The sequence below is a fragment of the Odontesthes bonariensis genome, chromosome 16 (assembly GCF_027942865.1).
Source record: "Odontesthes bonariensis isolate fOdoBon6 chromosome 16, fOdoBon6.hap1, whole genome shotgun sequence".
Classification (NCBI taxonomy): domain Eukaryota; kingdom Metazoa; phylum Chordata; class Actinopteri; order Atheriniformes; family Atherinopsidae; genus Odontesthes; species Odontesthes bonariensis.
The window spans coordinates 36,767,399-36,788,727 of NC_134521.1; the positions used below are offsets into that span (position 1 = coordinate 36,767,399).

The 21,329-nt window shown below is 44.3% G+C and overlaps 3 protein-coding genes across 3 annotated transcripts in view; 2 read left to right on the forward strand and 1 right to left on the reverse strand.

Moving 5' to 3' along the window:
* Positions 1-2,306, reverse strand: part of LOC142401564 (claudin-4-like) — a 31,470-nt gene extending 29,164 nt beyond the window's left edge. The window contains exon 1 of the mRNA XM_075487032.1: positions 1,771-2,306. Coding sequence (XP_075343147.1) covers positions 1,771-2,257 — 487 coding nt within the window. The 5' untranslated portion in view covers positions 2,258-2,306. The remainder of the gene's footprint in view (positions 1-1,770) is intronic.
* A 1,241-nt stretch (positions 2,307-3,547) lies between these two features.
* On the forward strand, positions 3,548-9,921 carry LOC142401567 (claudin-like protein ZF-A89). Its single transcript, XM_075487034.1, has 2 exons — positions 3,548-4,030; positions 7,970-9,921. The coding sequence occupies exons 1-2, from the start codon at positions 3,548-3,550 to the stop codon at positions 8,519-8,521; spliced, it is 1,035 nt and encodes a 344-aa protein (XP_075343149.1). The 3' UTR covers positions 8,522-9,921.
* Positions 9,922-19,183: 9,262 nt separating this feature from the next.
* On the forward strand, positions 19,184-20,521 carry LOC142401570 (claudin-4-like). Its single transcript, XM_075487038.1, has one exon. It carries the CDS (start codon positions 19,361-19,363, stop codon positions 19,991-19,993), a length of 633 nt encoding a protein of 210 aa, XP_075343153.1. The 5' UTR covers positions 19,184-19,360; the 3' UTR covers positions 19,994-20,521.
* The last annotated feature ends 808 nt before the right edge of the window (positions 20,522-21,329 follow it).

A 21,329-nucleotide genomic window follows, 5' to 3' on the forward strand; every position in this document is an offset into this window, starting at 1 on the left:
TAATCCATCCAGTCCGAAGCCTCCTTTAAAGAAAGCTCCCTAAAACCTGGAGCTTTTCTGGAAATCTGTCCCCTTTATTTCTCACCATTTGGAGAGATGAAATAAAAATGCTTTAAAGTGATACTCCGGAGTAGATTCACCCTGGGGTCATTTGAACCGTGACATCCAGCCAAGTAGCCCACCCGCAGTTTTTTCGATATTGGCTGAACATCAGCTGAGTTACTGAGTTATCCCGAATAGCTTAGTACAAGCGCTAATGGATCCTGGCAGTATCTCCAAAATTACCACACTAAAATCACATGCTAATCACAACAAAGTATATGCTATATTCTACATGTTTTTTTATGAATTTTTATGTTGTAGAGTTGTGAAATTATTTTATCAATGGAGAAATTGAGCAGCCTTGCTTTGTTGTCTACAGTAGTAGATCAACCCTCATCTTACTTTGAAGCTCCCAGCTCCCAGAAGTGACGTCGACGCAGCTTTAGCTGCAGAGAAGCTATCAGGCTTGTGTTGATGATAATAAACTCCTGGACTATGTACAAACTTCCAAATGCATCGTTTTGTGAGTACAGACCATATTTGTACAACTGTAGAAGTTTGGTGTCATGGCATGTGATTTTAGTGTGGTAATTTTGGAGATACTGCCAGGATCCATTAACCCTTGTACTAAGCTATTCGGGATAACTCAGTAACTCAGCTGATGTTCAGCCAATATCGAAAAAACTGCGGGTGGGCTACTTGGCTGGATATCACGGTTCAAATGACCCCAGGTTGAATCTACTCCGGAGTATCACTTTAAGTGGCTAAACGTGCCACTTTAGTTAGTTACTGCCCTCTCCCTGGTGGTTACAGGTAGCGAATGAAATGATGGTGTGAAAGGTTCTGATTGGGTTAAATACTTTGGATTTTCTCTCAGTGATTCACAGCAGAAACCAGCCTGACCACAAAATACACCTGTAATTACGTCAAACATAGTTTCCATTTTCACTTGGACCTCGGCTTGAATGATTGAACATTGCAGACGGAAGCAAACAGTTAAATAAAGTATACTTAATAAATCAAATGTAAAAATGTTGCAGACTTTATGTGGAGGTTTTTGCTTTGGGATTAATCAGACATAACAGCCCAGAACAGCCTCTATACTCGTGGTTTAATGACATTTTTGATTTATGCTCATGACATGTGTTGCGTGTAGAGGTAGCAAACTTATCTATTGTTTGTTTTTGTTCACTTTCTGACATTAAAAACGTTTCAGCACTTGATTTGTCACTGTGATTCTACTTTAAGTGAATGATCACTTTTGTTTTTATTTAAACTATAATCAGGATCTCCTGCAAACATTAGAAAACAGTTCCTGGCAAAACCAAATTTATTTTTCAAATGAAAGAAATACAAACATAAAAAATGTGTCTCAAATAACAAACAAGTGCCTAAAAACACCAGCGACTGAGTCAGAACTTCAGTTAAAAACATCTGACAGAACAATCCCCCAGTAAAAGATGTGTTAATGAAACGTGTGCTCGGTCACGCCGGGTTAGTCAAAGGAAGTTAGTCACAATGCAAAACACCACCTGATAAGAAACAGGTTTGCCCAGTGCACAAAGGGGGCAGTTTCTCAGACAAACTCCTTCCCGGGTGCTGTGGATTTGGGCGGGGAGTACTTGGCCCCGTTATAGCGGTCTCCTCGTCCTCCTGATGGGCACTGGCAGCACAGGAGAGCCCCTCCGATCAGCAGCAGCCCTGCTGCCCCCCAGCCCACGTACAAACACGCCCCCAGCTCCCTCCGCTGAGCGTCGGGAACCAGCGGGTTGTAAAAGTCCTTTATGATGGTGTTGGCAGGCAGAGACACGGTCACCAGACACAGAGCCCCGCTCAGGATGAAGAAGACCCCCGCAGAGATGGCCACTCGGGCTTTGGCAGCTTTGTCCCCGATGCAGGTGGTGCATTTTCCTCCGACCACAGAGAGCAGCAGGCCGAACAGAGAGAAGAGGATGGCGATGACCACCATGGCCCGGGCGGCCTGCAGGTCAGGAGGCAGAGCCAGCAGGGAGTCGTACACCTTGCACTGCATCTGGCCCGTGCTCTGGACCACACAGGTCATCCACAGGCCCTCCCAGATGGTCTGAGCCACCACGATGTTGTTCCCGATGAAAGCCGACACCTTCCACAGAGGCAGCATGCAGATCAGAATGTTTCCGATCCACCCCAGCACTGCCAGCCCGACTCCCAGAACCTGGAGCCCTAAAGATGCCATCACTGCTGCTGTGCCTTTCCTGCTGCCGACTGAAAGCTCTCTCGCTGTCCTGGAGTTTTATATCTGGGGAGGTTCTGGCTCCGAGACTCACATGTAAACATTCATCATGCTGCCTTTGAGTTCAGAGGTCTTTCTCTCCCATAAAGAGGCCCAGAGGAGCCCCAGAGGAGTTCAGAGGAACAAAAGAAGCTTCAGCTGTGAATAGCCTGCGTGTTCAAAAGTAAGACGTAAAAACATGACTTCATGAAATGAACAACACTCTCCCACTGTCAGCAGGTAAGGCTGGAAAAGCTCTGCCAGGGGACAAAAAGAAAGGTTCAGAAAGATCAAACAGAAAAAAAGTACAGCTCCATGTTATAGGATGCAGACTAATAAAAATAAAAATGAATTGAATTGAATTGAATTGAATAGACTGATGCAGTCACTGATTCATTATGCACCATGTGCTACAGCTCATCCAGTCTGCAGCAAAGGGCCCAATTCAATGCGTCCACCTCTGCACCCTGTTCATTCAAACGTTCAAGACATTTTCTTAGACATTGATATCCATACAATCCACTTTCTTTGGATCATTTTCATGGAAGATACTATTAGAAGTCATTTCAAATTTCACATTTTGGGCCATTTTGCTTTCAAAACTTATAATTTTTTTCAAACTTTTGGTAAGAAACTGTCTGAAATAAACTTTTTATTATGCATTTAACTTCACCACAAATAGCTCTTTTAAAAAACAAAAGTATTGAATTTCACCATCTAAAGGCTGTTTACTGTAAAAGAATCAGCAGGAAATCTCCCCTTCTGCAGCCCTTTACCCCCATCCCTGCCTTCTGAACAGAGGATTCCTAAAAACATGGTAAAAACACAAGTTTTTATTCCCAGCTGTGGAAAGGACAGGTTTTCTTTTATTTATGAAGTGTAGACATATAGAGAGATATCCAATATTCTGGCCTTTTTTGTACAAGCCAAGAACAGAAAATTCAATAAATAATTTAGCAAGATAACCTAAGATGTTACATCTTGAGACAGAAAACTTTGAACCCAAATAAAAAAAAAAAAGTTCCATGTTCACCTGATGTCCAGCTGCAGAGTCTCCTGTGAACATGGAGCATGCTGACAGAGTGGAATCACCTGCTCAGGCATGATGAGCACAGATGGGATCAATCAGCCTCATTAAACAACCAATCAGAACTTCTGCCTCTTTGGGGTATAAAAGCTGCAGGTGAGCATCTGCTCCCCACATCTGTGCTGCTGCTTTGGTTTGTACAGTGTTAGGAGTAAACAGACGTAAAGATGGCATCTGCGGGGCTTCAGATCTGTGGCATCTTCTTGGCGAGCATCGGCTTTGTGGGTGACATCATCGTGTGCGCGCTGCCCATGTGGAAGGTGTCGGCTTTCATCGGGAACAACATCGTGACGGCGCAGATCTTCTGGGAGGGCCTGTGGATGAACTGTGTGAAGCAGAGCACCGGGCAGATGCAGTGCAAGGTGTACGACTCCATGCTGGCCCTGCCGCACGACCTCCAGGCTGCCCGCGCCCTGCTCATCATCTCCATCCTGATCTCCGTCCTGGGGCTCCTGCTCGCGGTCGCAGGGGGAAAGTGCACCAACTGCATCGAGGACGAGGCCTCCAAGAGCAAGGTGGCCATCGCAGCGGGAGTGTTCTTCATCGTGGGCGGGGTCCTGTGCCTCATCCCGGTGTCCTGGTCTGCCCACGAGGTCATCAGGAACTTCTACAACCCCATCATGGTGGACGCGCAGAAGCGGGAGCTGGGAGCGGCGCTGTTCATTGGCTGGGGCTCCGCGGGGCTCCTCATCATCGGGGGGGCCCTCCTGTGCTGCCAGTGCCGGCGGCAGAAGGACAGCAGATACTCTGTCAGATACTCCGCTCCACGCTCCGCCGCCAGCACAGGGGCTTACGTCTGAGTCCGACTCATCATTTTAACTTTTTAACTCTGTTTTAATAGCGTCTTACTGATTTTTAATAAAGCTTTACTTTGAACCGTGTATCCTGGTGAGGCATTTATTCAGTTCCTGTGGGTCCTCCATCTTAAACCTCAGTGGCTGCTGGTGTGCATCCAGCAGTTTGGGCAAAAAAACTGAAACCAGGATTGTTTAGTCTTAAAGCGAAGGTCAACATTTATCTTCCAGACATGGCTGCTTTTAAATGTTCATGTGTTTGGCAGAAGCTTTTATGCAAAGTGACTTGAACTGGTAAATATCTCAGTTGAGATTTGGCTTGTAGATCTGGGCTACATTTCCACTGCAATGCTCCTTTCAGTGGGTCCTTTCCTCGGCCTCCACCACAGGCCCTTACAGGGGTTCCAAGCAGAAAACCTCATCCGTGGAAGGCGAGCTAATTATTAGCCTGCCCTGAACCTTTGGTGTTGTGCTGAATATTTGACTACTGCAGTGTTTAATCTCATCTTTGGTTTAACATCCCCAGCACATGAAAGTTCAGTTGTCTTACAGAACTAGTTGAGGAGAACCATCACAGGTGTAATGTGAGCATATTGAGTAAAGACAGCCAAAGTGTACTTGTTTGGAGGCTATATGATCTGCTTTAATTCCATTAGCTTCAGTGGTTTTGCTCTAAGGTGCAACTATCCAAACCTATTAAAACTACCATGGAGGAGCTGAAGCAGACTTCCTGGTTTGACTGTTCGGGGTTGACCTGTCAGTGCAGATGGCTGTTCAGCAGACAGCGGGTCTGGCCCCACAGACTGAGTGGAGCTCCAACAGGATACACCGGACCGTCCTTTATCAAAGAAAGATGCATCTTTCCCACAATACCTTGTGGCTGCAACATTCAAAGCCACAGTAAATCATTTCCATCAATTTGTACGAACTATGAAGTTGGGACAATTTCAAGATAAAAGCAGAAGTTGATGATTTGCAAATCTCATGAACAAATATTTTCTTCATGATGGAACACTGAAAGTAAGGCATGTATTTGTAAATGTATTTTATTTCTACAGCCCTTTACAGACAATCCTTACGATGTACCAAAGTGCTTTACAGCAGGTAATAAATAAAGAGAAGAAGAAGTAAAAACAAATAAAAGCAAAAGAACAGTGAAAGCAATAAAATACAACAAAATCGCATAAGATAAAAGTGACATCATACTACTGGGTATTAAAAGCAATCCTAAATAAGCAGGTTTTTAGCCTAGGTTTGAAGCATGTGGCTGTTTCATGAAAACATCTGGGTCGGGTGGCCACGCCGCTCTGGCGGGGGGTGTAGTGCTGGGCCTGGGCCCTGGTGTCTGGGCGCTGCCTTGCGCCCCGGGGGGGTGCCCTGTCTGTGCCCGGGGGGGTCTGGTTGCCCTGGGCACGCCGCCGTGAAGGTGGGTCGGTGCGGGTCCTGGTGTCGGGCTGGTTGCTCTGGGGTCTCTGATGTGCCTGCAGGCTGTTCTTTGTTAGGGTGTGGTGGCGTGCGGTGGGGTGGGGTGTGGCGGTGCTTCTCCCCTGTTGGGGGCGGCTTGGGTGGGCCTGGGTGATGGTGGGTCTCAGGCCCGGGCTGTTATGACTGGGGTGATTGTGTGGTTTGTTTGTTGTTTATTTGTTTTTGTTTGTTGTGTTCTGTTTTGTTTGTTTTGTTTTGTTCTTTTCTTTATTTGTAGGGGCCGTCTGGGGTGGGGTGGGTGGGTGCCTTCGGGTTGCCAAGTGGCTCCCCGAATACGCTGCGGGCCCCGGACCTGGTGAACATCGAGCCCTCCTGCTCTGTGGCGGATCCCAGGAAACAGGGGTGCCTGTTGCAGCCACTCCTTGGCTGCCCTCTCCGGGGGAGCCTCTCTCCCCCGGTCTTCTAGATCCCCATACCCCTCTCCCTTCTGGCTCCTGTACACAGCACACATTCACACACGTAGGGTTTGAGGGCGGGTGTGTTCTGTGGGGGGCAGCGGATGGGTCCATGTAGGTGGTCCCCTTTGCTGCACTCTGCAGCCCCCCGCCCTTGTTTTAATTACACCTTAGACATTACTAATCATGAGACACACACACACACACACACACACACACACACACACACACACACACACACACACACACACATTTTGGGGGGCGATAGCACTGAGTGGTATCTGGTGGGCGGGGCTCTTTGGGTATGTAGGCTGCCCGGAGGGCCACGCTCCCAGTTCCACAAGGTTGCTTGCCCCTCAATTTTAAATGCTCACTATTAGAAAATATCAAAGAGCCAGAGGGGAGAGGGGAGGGGTCTTCCCGCACCCCTGTTGCCTGGTTGCTGCCTGGGGCGGGAGGGCCAGGATGAGGAGTTGTCCTGCTGGTTCGGGGTCTGTGGTGGCTGGGGGGCTGCTGGCCCCCGGATGTGCCCGCTACGCCACACTCCAGCGGAGGTGGGGGATGGATGCATGTGCTGTGCGAGTGTTTGTGGATGTTTTTTTTTGTTTGTTTGTTTGTTTTTTTCTTTATGTATGTATGTATTTATTTATTTATTATTATTATTATTATTATTATTTTTGTTTGTTTGTTTGTTTTGTTTTCTCTTATATGATTTATGGGGTGTCTGGGTCTGGGTCCTGCTATCCTCTGGCCTGCTTGTGCTGTTCCTGATGGGGGGGGGGGCATTGCTTCTCCCCGCTGCTCGCGGCCTCACCCACCTGTGGGCACGTCTTGACTCCCGGGGCGCTTGCCCAGGGGCACTGGGGCAGGCGCTGGCCCACTGTGGTTGGCTGTCTGGGGCGCCTGGCCCTCTCGGGTGTTAAATATTGTAACAAAAATAAATAAATAAAAATGAGGAGTTGATGGGCATCAAGGGGAGCTTTACATTCATAAAGCTTCCCTTGGCATAGCAAATGTGTTTAGCATAAACGGTGTTCAGATTACAATTCTGCTGCCATAATGCTGGACAGGACAAGGGGAAAAAAAAAAAAAAAAAAACATCTGAAAGGTTGGACAGAGCCATGTTTATCACTGGGCAGCATCCCAGTGTTTTCCCACTCTATATAAGGTTCAATAAGGTTTCTGTTAGTGAAAGGTCTGCTGGCGAGCCGGCCCATCACTTTTAGGTTGAGGAACATTATTCTGAACTCGCTTCATGACTTTTAATGCAGGTTGCTGAACCTCAGACTTTCATTGAATATAGCCGTTTTGGTACTTTGTGACCAACAATTTGAAAAATCAAGAGAATATATTCTGCTCACAATACTGAAATGTATTTATTTTTTTTACAGCTCTGATTATTTGACCTGTTTTACTGAGTAAATAGTTGGTATTTAAACAGCGGTTAAAGACATTTTTCTTTAATTAGCTGTCCTTTTCTGTGATAACACAGTTAAACAACTCAGAATTTCAGGGTTTTGTCAGTTTAAACAGTGCCATGAGTTTCATCATATAAGGTGATATTTGAACCTGTAGCTATGTGGTTGAACTACGTGTTTCAGATTGTGAACAAAGCCTTTTGTTTGCCTCACACAGCAGGATCACTTGGTTAGCAGCTCCCCCCCCCTGTAAGGCAGAGCAGGAATCAGGACAGGCAGGAAACCTGATCCACACACTTGCCAGTCCCCTCCCAGCTGCTCTTCTCATACCTGCAGTGCAAAAAAAAACACAAAACAACACACAACCAGCAGCGTTGACGGCAGCTCGGAAACTTAGTTACAATGATCTTTGGATCAGCTGAATCTTTTTAAAAGCATTTTCCCACCATGTGGCAGACTTAAACTGGTGCTTTGGACTGTCTCCTGACAACATGCAGACTCACCTGGTTGGCGTGTGCTTGGCGATCCTCGGCTTCCTGGGAACCATCCTCATCTGTGCGCTGCCCATGTGGAAGGTGACGGCCTTCGTTGGGGCCAACATCGTCACCTCTCAGGTCTTTTGGGAAGGCTTGTGGATGAACTGTGTGATCCAGAGCACGGGGCAGCTGCAGTGTAAGGCATACGACTCCATCCTGGCTCTACCACAGAACCTGCAGGGCTCCCGGGCCCTGGTCTGCGTCTCCATCGCTGTCAGTGTGGTGGCCATTGGACTCACTGTGGTGGGGGGCCGCTGCACCACCTTCTTCCATTATGACAGGCTGACTAAAACCAATATTGGTGTGTCTGGAGGAGTGGTGTTCATACTCGCGGGGCTCCTGTGTGTGATTCCCGTCAGCTGGTCGGCTCACACCATCATCACAGGATTTTACAACCCTGAGGCCACCGAGGAGAGGAGGGGGGAGCTGGGAGCCTCCATATATGTGGGCTGGGTGTCTGGGGCCCTGCTCGTCATCGGCGGGGGGATGCTGTGCAGCACCTACAGATGCTGAGGGTCCAGGATGAGTCACATTCATCCCAAAGACTCTGAGATAAAGACTTTCTTTGTCACGCTCCCTTTTCATTACTAATTCAAACCTTTGATACTGACATGCTGCATGAAGCTTGTGTGACATCTGGAGTCCCGTGAGCTACAGGTGAAGGCGTGCAGTGAGTGTGTTTGTGTTGGATCTGAAGTGAGGGAAAAGCAGCCTTGCTTGGCTGACTGTTGGATGATGCCACACAGCTGATATTAACAGACAACATGTCCAACTGGAGACATTTGGGTTCATTCGAAGCATTTAAATCCTGCATGTGTACACCATGAATCAGTCGGTTCAGTTGTTTTCTGTCTGTGACGTGATGAAAATAGAATACTTTTACTTTGTTCAAAATTAGAGCAAATTAGTCAACTTTTAAATAAATAAAAAGCTACTTTTAAATCATAAGAAAGTGGAATCATAGTGTGAAATACTTGTTTTTTATTTCTTATTCAGCATGCTTTAACACGTCAGCAGCAGGAAACCAATTCATTTCCTATATTTGTATCATTTAAAACAAACCTTTTGTCTTTTTATGCATTTTTTCTTGAACTGTTTTTTAGAGAAAACATACAGAGTGATATTGGGAGAGACAGCATTTTTTTTCACATGTGTTTGACTGTCCTACAGACAGCTCACAAGCTCTCTTTCCATTCCACAGATACGTCCCCGCTAATTTATGTGTCATCTGACTGCTAAAGCAGCATAACTGCTGAGTTGAGCCGCTTACTTTTTATTCTAACTGAGACCAGATCAAACAGACATTTATTTTCTTACAGTTTTCTCTGAAGTCTTGCCTAAGTTCATGCTTTCTTTGGAGTCATGGCGAATATCTTCTGTTTTTGTTGCTCTGGTCTTAGCAAACTGCTGCAGGACGGTATGTTGGGAGGGTGGGCTGACCGAGTGGTGGTCCCCACACTGTGTCCATTTTATAGGAGACTGTTTATCCAGAGTGGTGTTATAAAATCATTTTGCATGTTGTAGTTTTGTATATCCACTCATGCTTTGACTCTAACCCGAATGACTATAATTGTAATGTTGTACGATGAAGTTCCAAAGCTAAAAATGCATTAAATGATGTGTGGAAAGCACCCAAAGTTGCATGCTGAATAAACACATCTGAATGAATCTTTTGTGGGAGCAGATGCAGAAGTTAAACGGAGGAGAGAATTCAAACCATTGCTTTTGACCATGATGCATTAACTAATGTTCACAGCATTTTCAAAGGGAGCCAGGAAATGTATAAACTAATGCTTTTGTTAAGATCAACTCCAGAACCAAATGACTTCATGTAATAGTTATCTTTCAGGTAATAGATAATGTGTATTTCTGCATTTTACAATGTTTTATTAAAGTCAAAACTACACTGCAAATTATTTGGTTCTTACTGTGAAAAAAAACCTTACATTTAGAAGTGCTAGATATTTTTTCTTGTTTTAAGAATTAATTTCTTATTTTAAGTCTTCAACTTAACAGTATAATCTTATATCAAGCAAAACTTTACTTTTTTGTCTCAAACAGGCAGGGAATCCTAAAATGAGACAATTGACACTTAAAATGAGATGTATTACGTTTCTCCTCCAAAGTCTCATCAAAATAAATCTTGTTTTAAGATTCAATAATAAACTCAACATGCTTGATTCAAGAGTCACACAGAAAATATCTGAAAACACACTTTATTCCTTGGATTTTAAGCATATGACAAATGTTTGTTCACAAAACTGCCTTTGTTGAATCAAGAAACAAGACTCCTACAATCTTAATTTAAGAAATCTTGCCAAGTCAAATGATCTTGCTGCATGGACAGATTTTTTCACTTGTTTTGAGTACCTTTTCCCTTAGTTTTAGTGTTTTTTATCTTGTTTGAAGACCCCTATTTTTTGCAGTGTAACCAGTTACGTTCAACATCCTGCTCACCAGTGGTGGGGAAATGTCATATCAGTATCCAAATGTGAGCAGAGAAACTTTGGGAATTTTATTTATTCAACTTTTTTAAAGCTTGAAATGAAATAAAAACAGGTTGAAGTCACTTTTGAGATGCATCACCTCACATTCATGTGAGAAGACTGACTGGTCTGACTTCAGACACTTAGTCTGTGTATGATACTGAGTTATTGTTCTACAGGTGATAACTCTTAATGTAAATTACATGTGGTATCCTGTACATTTTCGGGGGATATGTTGAGTAGTGCGGTCCTGGTTGAGTGGGTGGAGCTCTGTGAGCTTTGTTTGGCAGGAACAAGCATCTCAACCTTAAAGGGCCGTGTATACTCTCGCAGCAGTGTGTCGCAGTGAGCTTGTCGCAGACACGACGCAGTTATTTTTGATTTATGCCTACTTTTGAAGCGCTGTCTGCGCTATGTTAATCCCACGCCACAACGCAAGGTGTGCATGTCCCTTGCAGATCTGACGCTGTGACGCTTTGCGGTAAGACGTGTTGCATCACTTCCTGTTACCTTGCTTGTGCACTGTGGAATTTCTTGCTCCGCTTGGAGTACTGATAATCACTTTATTTCGATCTATAACTTACACAATTTTGCATAGTTAAACTCTATAGCTTACCGTTCTGTTCTAACACACTCCTACAGATCTTTATTCTCACTTTTTAACGGTGTGTCTGGTTCTCTAGCGTAGCATGGCTACCGGTTCTCTTCCTCCTTCTCCTGCTTTCACCTGCTCCGTGTGTCAGATGTTTAGTTACTCCTCTGCCTCCTTTAGCGATAATGGTACATGTAACAAATGTAGTTTTAGAGGCGAGGTTATCTGAATTGGAAGCTCGGCTCTGCACTGTTGAAAATCAACCGATAGCGAGCCAGGTCCCTTTAGCCAGTGTGGAGCCACCTAGCGTAGCTAGCTCAATTAGCCTCCCCCTAGCAGAACCTGAGCAGCCAGGATTACAGGGTGGCTGGGTGACTGTCAGGAAGAGGCATAGCTCTAAAGTCAAGCCCGTTGTTCACCATCGACCTGTCCACGCTTCTAACAGATTTTCCCCACTCAGCGACACACCCGCTGAGGACAAAACCCTGGTAATTGGCAGCTCCATAGTCAGAAACGTGGCATTAGAGACACCAGCGGCCATAGTCAAATGCATTCCAGGGGCCAGAGCGGGCGACATAGAATCCTATTTAAAACTGCTGGCTAAGGATAAACGTAAATATGGTAAAATAGTTATTCACGTCGGCGTTAATGACACCCGGTTACGCCAATCGGAGGTCACTAAAATTAATGTTGCATCGGTGTGTAATTTTGCCAAAACAATGTGGGACTCCGTAGTTTTCTCTGGACCCCTGCCAAATCTGACCAGTGATGACATGTTTAGCCGCATGTCGTCCTACAATCGCTGGTTGTCTAGATGGTGTCCAGCAAACAACGTGGGCTACAGAGATAATTGGCAATCTTTCTGGAGAAAACCTGGTCTGATGAGGAGAGACGGCATCCATCCCACTTTGGAAGGAGCAGCTCTCATTTCTAGAAATATGGATGAATTTATTTGCCACCCTAAAACATGACAACCCAGGGCTCAGACCAGGATGCAGAGTTGTAGTCTTACACACTTCTCTGCAGCTTCCCACCTGCTGCTAACCACCCAATCGATTAACACAAAAGGAGCAAATCCTCTTGTGCAAAAAGAAATTATTAAAACAAAAACTTTAACTGAACAAAAACATCAAACTATTAAATGTGGTTTGCTGAATATCAGATCTCTCCTTTCCAAGTCTCTGTTAGTGAATGAGTTGATTTGTGATCATCATATTGATATATTTTGTCTTACAGAAACCTGGCTGCAGCAGGAGGATCATGTTAGCATCATGTTAGCATCATGTCAGCATTAATGAATCAACTCCCTGTGACTGTTTAAATGTTCACGTTCCTGGAACCACAGGCAGAGGAGGAGGAGTGGCAGCTATTTTCAGATCAGGGTTACTCATCAGTCCCAGACCCAAGATTAGTTTGAGCTCTTTTGAATATCTGATTCTCAGTTTTTCCCACGCAAAGTGGAAATCCCAGAAACCTCTTGTGTTTGTTGTTGTGTATCGTCCACCTGGCCCTTATTCTGAGTTCCTGTCTGAATTCTCAGAGTTTTTATCCCAGTTAGTGCTGAGTACAGATAAAGTCATTGTAGTGGGTGACTTTAATATTCATGTAGATGTTGAAAATGACAGCCTGAATATGAACTTTAATTCTATATTGGACTTTATTGGATTTTCTCAGAGTGTTCACGGACCGACTCACTGCCTTAATCACACCCTTGATCTTGTGCTGACTTATGGCATTGAGAGTGAACAGTTAACAGTGTTCCCTCATAACCCTGTCTTATCTGACCATTTTCTGATAACCTTTGAGTTTACATTACTTGACTATACAGTTTCTGAGAAGAAATGTACATATAGAAGGTGTCTATCAGAGGATGCTGTAACCAGATTTAAAGAGTTAATTCCATCATCCTTTTCTTCACTGCCATGTGCAGATATGACAGAGGACGACTACATAAACTTTACTCCAGCAGCACTTGACTCTCTTGTTGACAGCACTATAGTTTCAATGTGTACAGCACTGGACAATGTTGCCCCTCTGAAAAGGAAGGTAATCAGTCAGAAGAGGCTGGCTCCTTGGTATAATTCACAGCTGCGTGCTTTAAAGCAGACTGCAAGAAAGCTGGAGAGACAGTGGCGTTCCTCTAATTTAGAAGAGTCTCAGTTAGTCTGGAAAGATAGTTTAACAATGTATAAGAAAGCCCTTCGTAAAGCTAGAACTGCTTATTATTCATCATTGATAGAAGAGAATAAGAATAATCCCAGGTTTCTCTTCAGCACTGTAGCCAGTCTGACTAAGAGTCCGAGCTCTGCTGAGCCAGTTATTCCTTTAACTCTCAGCAGTGATGATTTCATGAGCTTCTTTATTAATAAAATTGTTTCTATCAGAGAGAAGATTGATGGAGTCCTTCCCACTATTATCAGTGATGTATCATCAAGTACAGCAGCTTTAGAAGTATCATTAGAACCTGATTTGTATTTAGACGGCTTCTGTCCAGTTGATCTCTCTGAACTAACAACAGCAATAGTCTCTTCTAAACCATCAACTTGTGTTTTAGACCCAATCCCAACCAGACTGTTCAAGGAGGTTTTCCCATTAATTGACACTTCCATATTGGATTTGATCAATCTGTCTTTGTTGACAGGATATGTACCTCAGACTTTTAAGGTTGCTGTAATTAAACCTTTACTTAAAAAACCTACTCTTGATTCAGAAGTGTTGGCTCATTATAGACCTATATCCAATCTCCCTTTTATGTCTAAAGTTCTTGAAAAAATAGTTGCAGCTCAGCTTTGTGATCACTTACACAGAAATAATCTGTTTGAAGAGTTTCAGTCAGGATTCAGAGTGCATCATAGCACAGAAACTGCACTGCTGAAAGTTACCAATGATCTCCTCTTAGCCTCTGATAGCGGACTTGTGTCTGTGCTTGTCCTGTTGGATCTCAGTGCTGCATTTGATACGGTCGATCACAGTATCTTATTACACAGACTTGAACATGTTATTGGGATTAAAGGAACTGCATTAGGCTGGTTTAAGTCATATTTATCTGATAGATTTCAGTTTGTTCTTGTAAATGAAGAATCTTCCTCACACACCAGAGTAAGCCATGGAGTTCCTCAGGGTTCTGTGCTTGGACCGATTCTTTTCACTTTATACATGCTTCCATTAGGTAACATTATTAGACAGCATGGCATAAATTTCCATTGCTATGCTGATGATACTCAGCTGTACTTATCTATAAAACCAGATGAACCCAATAGGTTGGTCAGACTACAAGCATGTCTTAAAGACATAAAGACCTGGATGACTCAGAACTGTCTGCTTCTAAATTCAGACAAAACTGAAGTCGTTATCTTTGGACCTGAGCGTTTCAGGGAGAAATTGTCTAGCTGTATAGTTACTCTAGATGGTATTTCCTTGGCTTCTAGTTCTACAGTGAGGAACCTTGGAGTTATTTTTGACCAGAACTTATCATTTGACTCGCATATAAAACAGGTTTCTAGGACTGCCTTCTTTCACCTTCGTAATATTGTTAAAATCAGGAACATCTTGTCTCAGAGTGATGCAGAAAAACTAATTCATGCATTTGTTACTTCAAGATTGGACTACTGTAATTCTTTATTATTGGGCTGTCCCACATATTCTCTGAAAAGCCTTCAGTTGATCCAAAATGCTGCAGCCAGAGTTTTGATGAGAACTAACAGGCGAGATCATATCTCTCCAGTTTTAGCTTCTCTTCATTGGCTCCCTGTTAAATTCAGAATAGAATTTAAGATTCTTCTCCTTACATATAAAGCTCTTAATGACCGAGCTCCATCATATCTTAAAGATCTCATTGTAAGATATTTTCCTAACAGAGCACTTCGTTCCCAAACTGCAGGTTTACTTGAGGTTCCCAGAGTTTCTAAAAGTAGAATGGGAGGCAGAGCCTTCAGTTATCAGGCCCCTCTATTGTGGAATAAGCTGCCAGTAAATGTCCGGGAAGCAGACACCCTTTCCACTTTTAAGACCAGGCTTAAAACTTTCTTTTTTTATAAAGCTTATAGTTAGGTCTGTTGAATCTGATAGTGTATCTGCTAGTGTGTCTTGTCCTGCCTCCACCTCTGGCACCTTCTATACTTTCATTACCCCCTACCCGAACCAGGGTTTGCATCCCCACCCCGCTGTGACTGGTGTGCAGTTGGTGAGAGGCTGAGGTAGCTTGTGGCTGTAAAAAGATGGTTGTTGTGGTGTGAGGAGCAGATCTATATAGGGAGTATAGGGAATTACTCACTGAGTCTGGTCCTTTATTTTATTATTTATTTTTTCGTTAGCACAAGTTTCTTGTGTTTACCTTGAATAGGGATGGCTCAGGTGATCCTGAAACATCCCATAGTTAAGCTGCTATAGGCCTAGACTGCTGGGGGGCCTCATCTGTCACACCTTTCCTCACTTTACTCTCTTTATGTATATGTGATATTATTGTGGTCATTAACTCGTGTTTCCCTGTTCCAACAGATATCCTTTGAATGGTGTTACAGTGCCGCCGCCGCCGCCGCCGCCGCCGCCGCCGCCGCCGCCGCCGCCGCCGCCGCCGCCGCCGCCGCCGCCGCCGCCCCCTCCCCCCCTTTCTGTCTTCTCAAACCCCAGCTGGTCGAGGCGGATGGCCACCCTTCCTGAGTCTGGTTCTGCCAGAGGTTTCTTCCTGTTAAAAGGGAGTCGTTTCTCTCCACAGTCGCCTCAGGCACGCTCAGGCCGGGAGATTGGACCGAAAAACAAAAAGTTTTCAGTGCAATCTGTTGGTTTTCTTAGCTAGGAAATTGTTTTTGAATTGGCTCTATATGAACGAATTGGATTATTTTATGAATTATGATTATTATGTATTAATTGAATTCCAATTGGCTTGAATTGGACTTACTATCTAAGTGCCTTGAGATGACATTTGTTGTATTTGGCGCTATATAAATAAAAATGAATTGAATTGAATTGAATTGAATTGAAGAGGGACAATCACGAACAAGCTAGGATTGTGGGTGTTACGGTTACGGAGGTCATTCAACAACAATGGCGACTGGACGAATGCGCACTTTGATTGAGATGCAGCTGATCGATCTAGAAATAGAAGAAATATTGCTACTACTGGAGCTGGCAGAGAGGCGAAAGAATCGTCACGGTTAGCACGGTTAGCGTCACCATTAGCCGGTTAGCAAACCGGAAATACGCATAGTGTAGAGCGGAATGTAGAGTTGACTAATCAAAGGCCTCCTTTCTCTCCTCCCTGCGACGATGTCTGCGGCACTGTCTGCGGTCAGTTACAATTTTGGGGAGGTGCACCAGAGTGTCTGCGTAAGGGGCAGGGGCATGTCTGCGTTAACTGCGACACACACGCAGACGACCTGGTTTCCGACCATAAATCAGCCTTTAGCCTTTAGTGAGTACTGCCCTCTACAGAAAGGCCGGCTCCTTCTCAGTGCATTTCCTGAGGAGCTGAAGCTCTTTTTGGCTTCGTGTGTGGAGAAAAGAAGAAATCCCAACCCCCAGTTCAGTCCGTTATGCTGCTGCTTTGGGTCTGACTTTAGCAGAGCTCAAACGTCCTGCACTCATGAATGGCTTGACTGTCGGTGAGGTCACTAATGGCTTCTGTTCACATGCTAATTGATGCTTACTTTGATAACATCAAAGCCTCACATTCTTTAGTCTATATTGTGAGGTTCACAAATGTAGTCGGGCTGCATTCAGAGTCAGATTATATGAAATTATGATAAAATGGAGAATTAATAAAGTAGACCTTTTCCTGGGAAACTCTGGTTTAACACCAGTGTAAAGACTCTTATTTCTTTACTGCTGTTTTCTCTTGCTGTCCAGTTACATTTAACTAAAACCACAAACTACTGACTTGGTTTTGTGTTCATGGTCAGACCTTTTACATCAGAGTGTCACATGGTGAGGTGCTTGAGAAATATCCTTGTGTGGTTGAAAAATATTAATAATATTAGCTATGAAAGGAGCCTTGAGAGTTGATGTGTATCAGAAACTTTAGAAAGATTTGGGGAGATTAGAAAGTACGAGACATGTATTGTATTGGAGCACACTCTCATTTAGTGGTCAGGGTGGAATATAAATATATAAATATATATACAGATATTTATCAGAGCTTCTCGCCCTGTTTTAATCATTATTTGTATTATTATTACTTGAGTATACAGTTTCTACAGAAACCTTAATGCTTGGTGTTTAATGAACCTTAGGACCCTCATTTAAGGCACTTCCTCAGAGGGTTCAGTTCTCTGGCCCTGTGGTCCCTGGTGGAAACTTTAAGCTAATTTTACTCTGGTCAAAGGCGCCTTCAAACACCAACTAACATCTAACTCGTGGGTTGTCTGAGTCCAATATGAAGACGCATTTACCGGTAATAATGTTTCACCTGGAGGCTCTGAGAATGGCAGCAGTAACTCGCAGACCAAAGGGAACTTTTGTCTGGAGCAGCCTGCAGGACGCAGGCCTGTTAGCCCCCGCACGCTGTCCTCCTGTAGCCCCTCACATGCTGCCATAAGCAGGCAGCTTGGTCCGATATGAGCAGGAACACGGCCTTTCTGCACGGAAGCAGCGGTAGTTTCAGGTTCTGAAAACCTTGCAGTCCCCACAGAAGCAGAGATGAACAGTACCGCAGGCCGTAGGGCGGCTTTGATCCGGATTCCTTTTACCTGCATTCCAAAAACCAGTTTAAACACTTTAACCACTTGTTGTGTAAAAATGTTTAAAACTGCAAATTTACTGAGTGTTGAAATAAATGACATCTTTGCTTTAGTTAAAGCTGCAATGGTTCTTTTTCATATTATCTTTTAAAAAATCATTTTGTAACCAGAATAATCTGACAAACATGATTGGATGAGTATGAAGTCTGTTTTTTTTTCTATACTTAGGTCCTAATAAATTTGACATCTGTCATATCATTTGCTGAAGAAGAAAAATAATAAATGAAATAGAAACCCGATCAGTGGAGTTTTCCTTGAGCAGGTTGCTGAGCCAGTGAAAAGCCGGGTCTGATCTGGGCTGCTGAGCTGCAGCTTTTAGCTGTGAGTTATGAGACAACAACCTGAATCCAAAGGGTTCTGGGATTTGTGCTGGGATTGGTTCTGGGATTTGTGCTGGGATTGGTTCTGGGATTGATTCTGTGATTGATTCTGGGATTTGTGCTGGGATTGGTTCTGGGATTGGTTCTGGGATTGGTTCTGGGATTGGTTCTGGGATTTGTGCTGGGATTTGTGCTGGGATTGGTTCTGGGATTGGTTCTGGGATTTGTGCTGGGATTGGTTCTGGGATTGATTCTGTGATTTGTGCTGGGATTGGTTCTGGGATTGGTTCTGGGATTGATTCTGTGATTGGTTCTGGGATTGGTTCTGGGATTGGTGCTGGGATTGGTTCTGTGATTGGTTCTGGGATTGGTTCTGGGATTTGTGCTGGGATTGGTTCTGGGATTGATTCTGTGATTGGTTCTGGGATTGGTTCTGGGATTGATTCTGTGATTTGTGCTGGGATTGGTGCTGGGATTGGTTCTGTGATTGGTTCTGGGATTGGTTCTGGGATTGGTGCTGGGATTGGTTCTGTGACTGGTTCTGGGATTGGTTCTGGGATTGATTCTGTGATTGGTTCTGTGATTGGTTCTGTGTACAATATTTAACTCGAAAAGGGAGGATCCCCACAGGAAGTTGTGACGCGTACCGTCACATACCAATCTGTATCAGCCTCGGAGCGACTGGTATCGATTGGCCACATATTCCCCCCGGGGTCACATGACCCATGTGGGAGTAATTTACAACCTCTTGTTTTGAGTTCCGGTGAATAACACAAATTGACTGAAACTGAGAGTAGCACAGTGCAGGGACACTTTTCCCTGTTTGCACACTTTGTTTCATTTGCTGAATATTTCTTTACAGCTCGAGGCCCATTTCCAAATCCTCTTTAAATCTCCGGAACAAAGGACGTCGTGCTGCTGCCGCACAGTTTGTGCGTTACATTTCTGGGACTTTATAGTCCTTTGCTGCATCTCTGAAACTCTGGTGACCTTTTCGTTGGTGTTGTGAAGCCATCCGGTTTGGTGAGATTTCTTCACGAACTGGTTTCCGCCTGGAATCAGTGGAGTTCAACCCCTCCTCTGTCCTCCTCCTTCAAAACAAGCCGACAAGGAAGGAAGCTGGAGTCAGCCTTCCATAAAACCCAGAGCCTGCTCTCTGATCTCAACCAACCACCTCCTCCAGCTCTCTGGATCACTGACGGCAGCAGCGGGGCTTCATCATGGTGGCTGGTGGGAGACAGCTTCTGGGTTTGGCTCTGGCCATCATCGGCTCTCTGGGGAGCATCATCATCTGCGGCCTCCCCAACTGGAAAGTCACAGCCTTCATCGGGGCCAACATTGTGACCTCTCAGGTGATCTGGGAGGGTTTGTGGATGAACTGTGTGACCCAGAGCACAGGCCAGATGCAGTGCAAGGTGTACGACTCGCTGCTGGCCTTACCGCAGGACCTGCAGGCCGCCAGAGCCCTGGTCATCCTCGCCATCATCCTCGCCGTCCTCGGGATCATGCTGGGCGTCGTTGGGGGCAAGTGCACCAACTTTGTGGAGGACGAACGGCAAAAGAGCAGAGTGGCTGTCGCTTCTGGAGTGGTCTTCATCATCGCAGGGCTCCTGGTGCTCATCACCGTCTGCTGGACCGCCAACACCATCATCCGGGACTTTTACAACCCCGTCCTCACCAACGCTCAGAAGAGGGAGCTGGGGGCCTCGCTCTACATCGGATGGGCCTCCGCAGGGCTGTTGTTCTTGGGTGGGGGCCTTCTCTGCAGCTCGTGCCCCCCCAGTGAGGAGAGTAACTATGATGTTAGGTACTCCAAGGCTCGTTCTGCGGAGAGCAGCAAGGCCTACGTTTAGATCTTCATCATGGCTGAAACAGATAAGAGAAATGGTTTTTATGACTTTTTTTTGTTATAATAAAATGATAAAAAGAGGAGGGAATTCAAGCTTCAGCTTCTGAACCCTCAAACTGTAAGAATCTTACATGTTGTAAAATGTGACCATTTCTGTTTATGACTGTACATTATTTTCACATTATAAACTATTTCAGACACTTCACCCTCCAGTTTTTCTTGTGTGTTTTTGTTCATGTTTTTTCGGACTCATTTTCTCGGTGATCCTAATGCTGCTTTAACTTTTAGCAAATGTTTGCTTATGAAAATGGTTGAAAAAATGTCATTGAATCATGATGTTGTTATTCTTATAGATACATTTGCAGTTTTTTCTTTGAATGGCAGGATGAGTGATGAGAAAGATGTTAATCTGGTTCTGTCAGTGATCATGAGAGAATCCTCACAAACAGGTTCTGTAACTGTGTGTCCTGCCAGCTAAAGAAACAGAAATATATAAAAAAATAAATAACAAAATAAACAGACTGAATAGTAACACTGTGTTGGTGCATTTCTGTCTACTTTAAACTGATATGAAGTATTTCATCAAAGAGTGAGACGTCATGAAGATGAAAATCCCCTCGGGGCACATGGATGGATTCAGGAGCCGGAGGAAGTTAGGCCCATATATGGACTTCAAAGAATAAAATGGGTCAAATGGCCATGCTTGGTCACAAAATGTGAAACACATAATCAGAAAATATTTAGACACGTGGTTTATTCTTCGGTGAATCTCAGTCATTGTACAGTTGTGAGTCACATGATCCTAAGCCTGATTCCAGCTCCCACATTCACCATCAATAGATCAATAGACTCTCTAATTAACATACAAAAAAACAAGATTTGATATAATCCATTGTATCATAATGTTTTAGATATGGTGATAAAAACACCAACGAAGAAGAGGCAAAGCGTCGTAGAAATCAGTTTTATTAAAGATGTCGGTACTGGAGTCATGAACTGAAAAGAAAGAAGAAGTAATATCAGTTCATGTGTGGGAAACTTTCTGCCCACAGTTTATCATCAAAGCCAAAAGAGCGAAGTGGAACATTTCCACGTGGCTCTGAGAAAGATATGTTTCCACAATTAAACAGCAGCGAGGATAGAATTGGGACAAAAAGACAGAGAAGTTTTATTCTTTATACACAACAACTCGTGTTGAGAAAGATAGAAGAAGAAGAGAAGAGGTGAAAAGGAGGGAAACATGCACCCCCCCTCTAATGGACACAGAAACGATGCACTTTGTGTGTTGGCAGAGGTGTTTGCATTTTTCAAACCGGTTTTCCTGCACAATGGACTGAACG

Bases quoted from the DNA above. Each gene is read 5' to 3' on its own strand.
- LOC142401567 (XM_075487034.1), top strand. From the start codon at position 3,548: ATGGCATCTGCGGGGCTTCAGATCTGTGGCATCTTCTTGGCGAGCATC. The intron at 4,031-7,969 runs GCGGCGCTGTTC...GACAACATGCAG, and splicing joins CGCAGAAGCGGGAGCTGGGA to ACTCACCTGGTTGGCGTGTG.
- LOC142401570 (XM_075487038.1), top strand. From the start codon at position 19,361: ATGGTGGCTGGTGGGAGACAGCTTCTGGGTTTGGCTCTGGCCATCATC.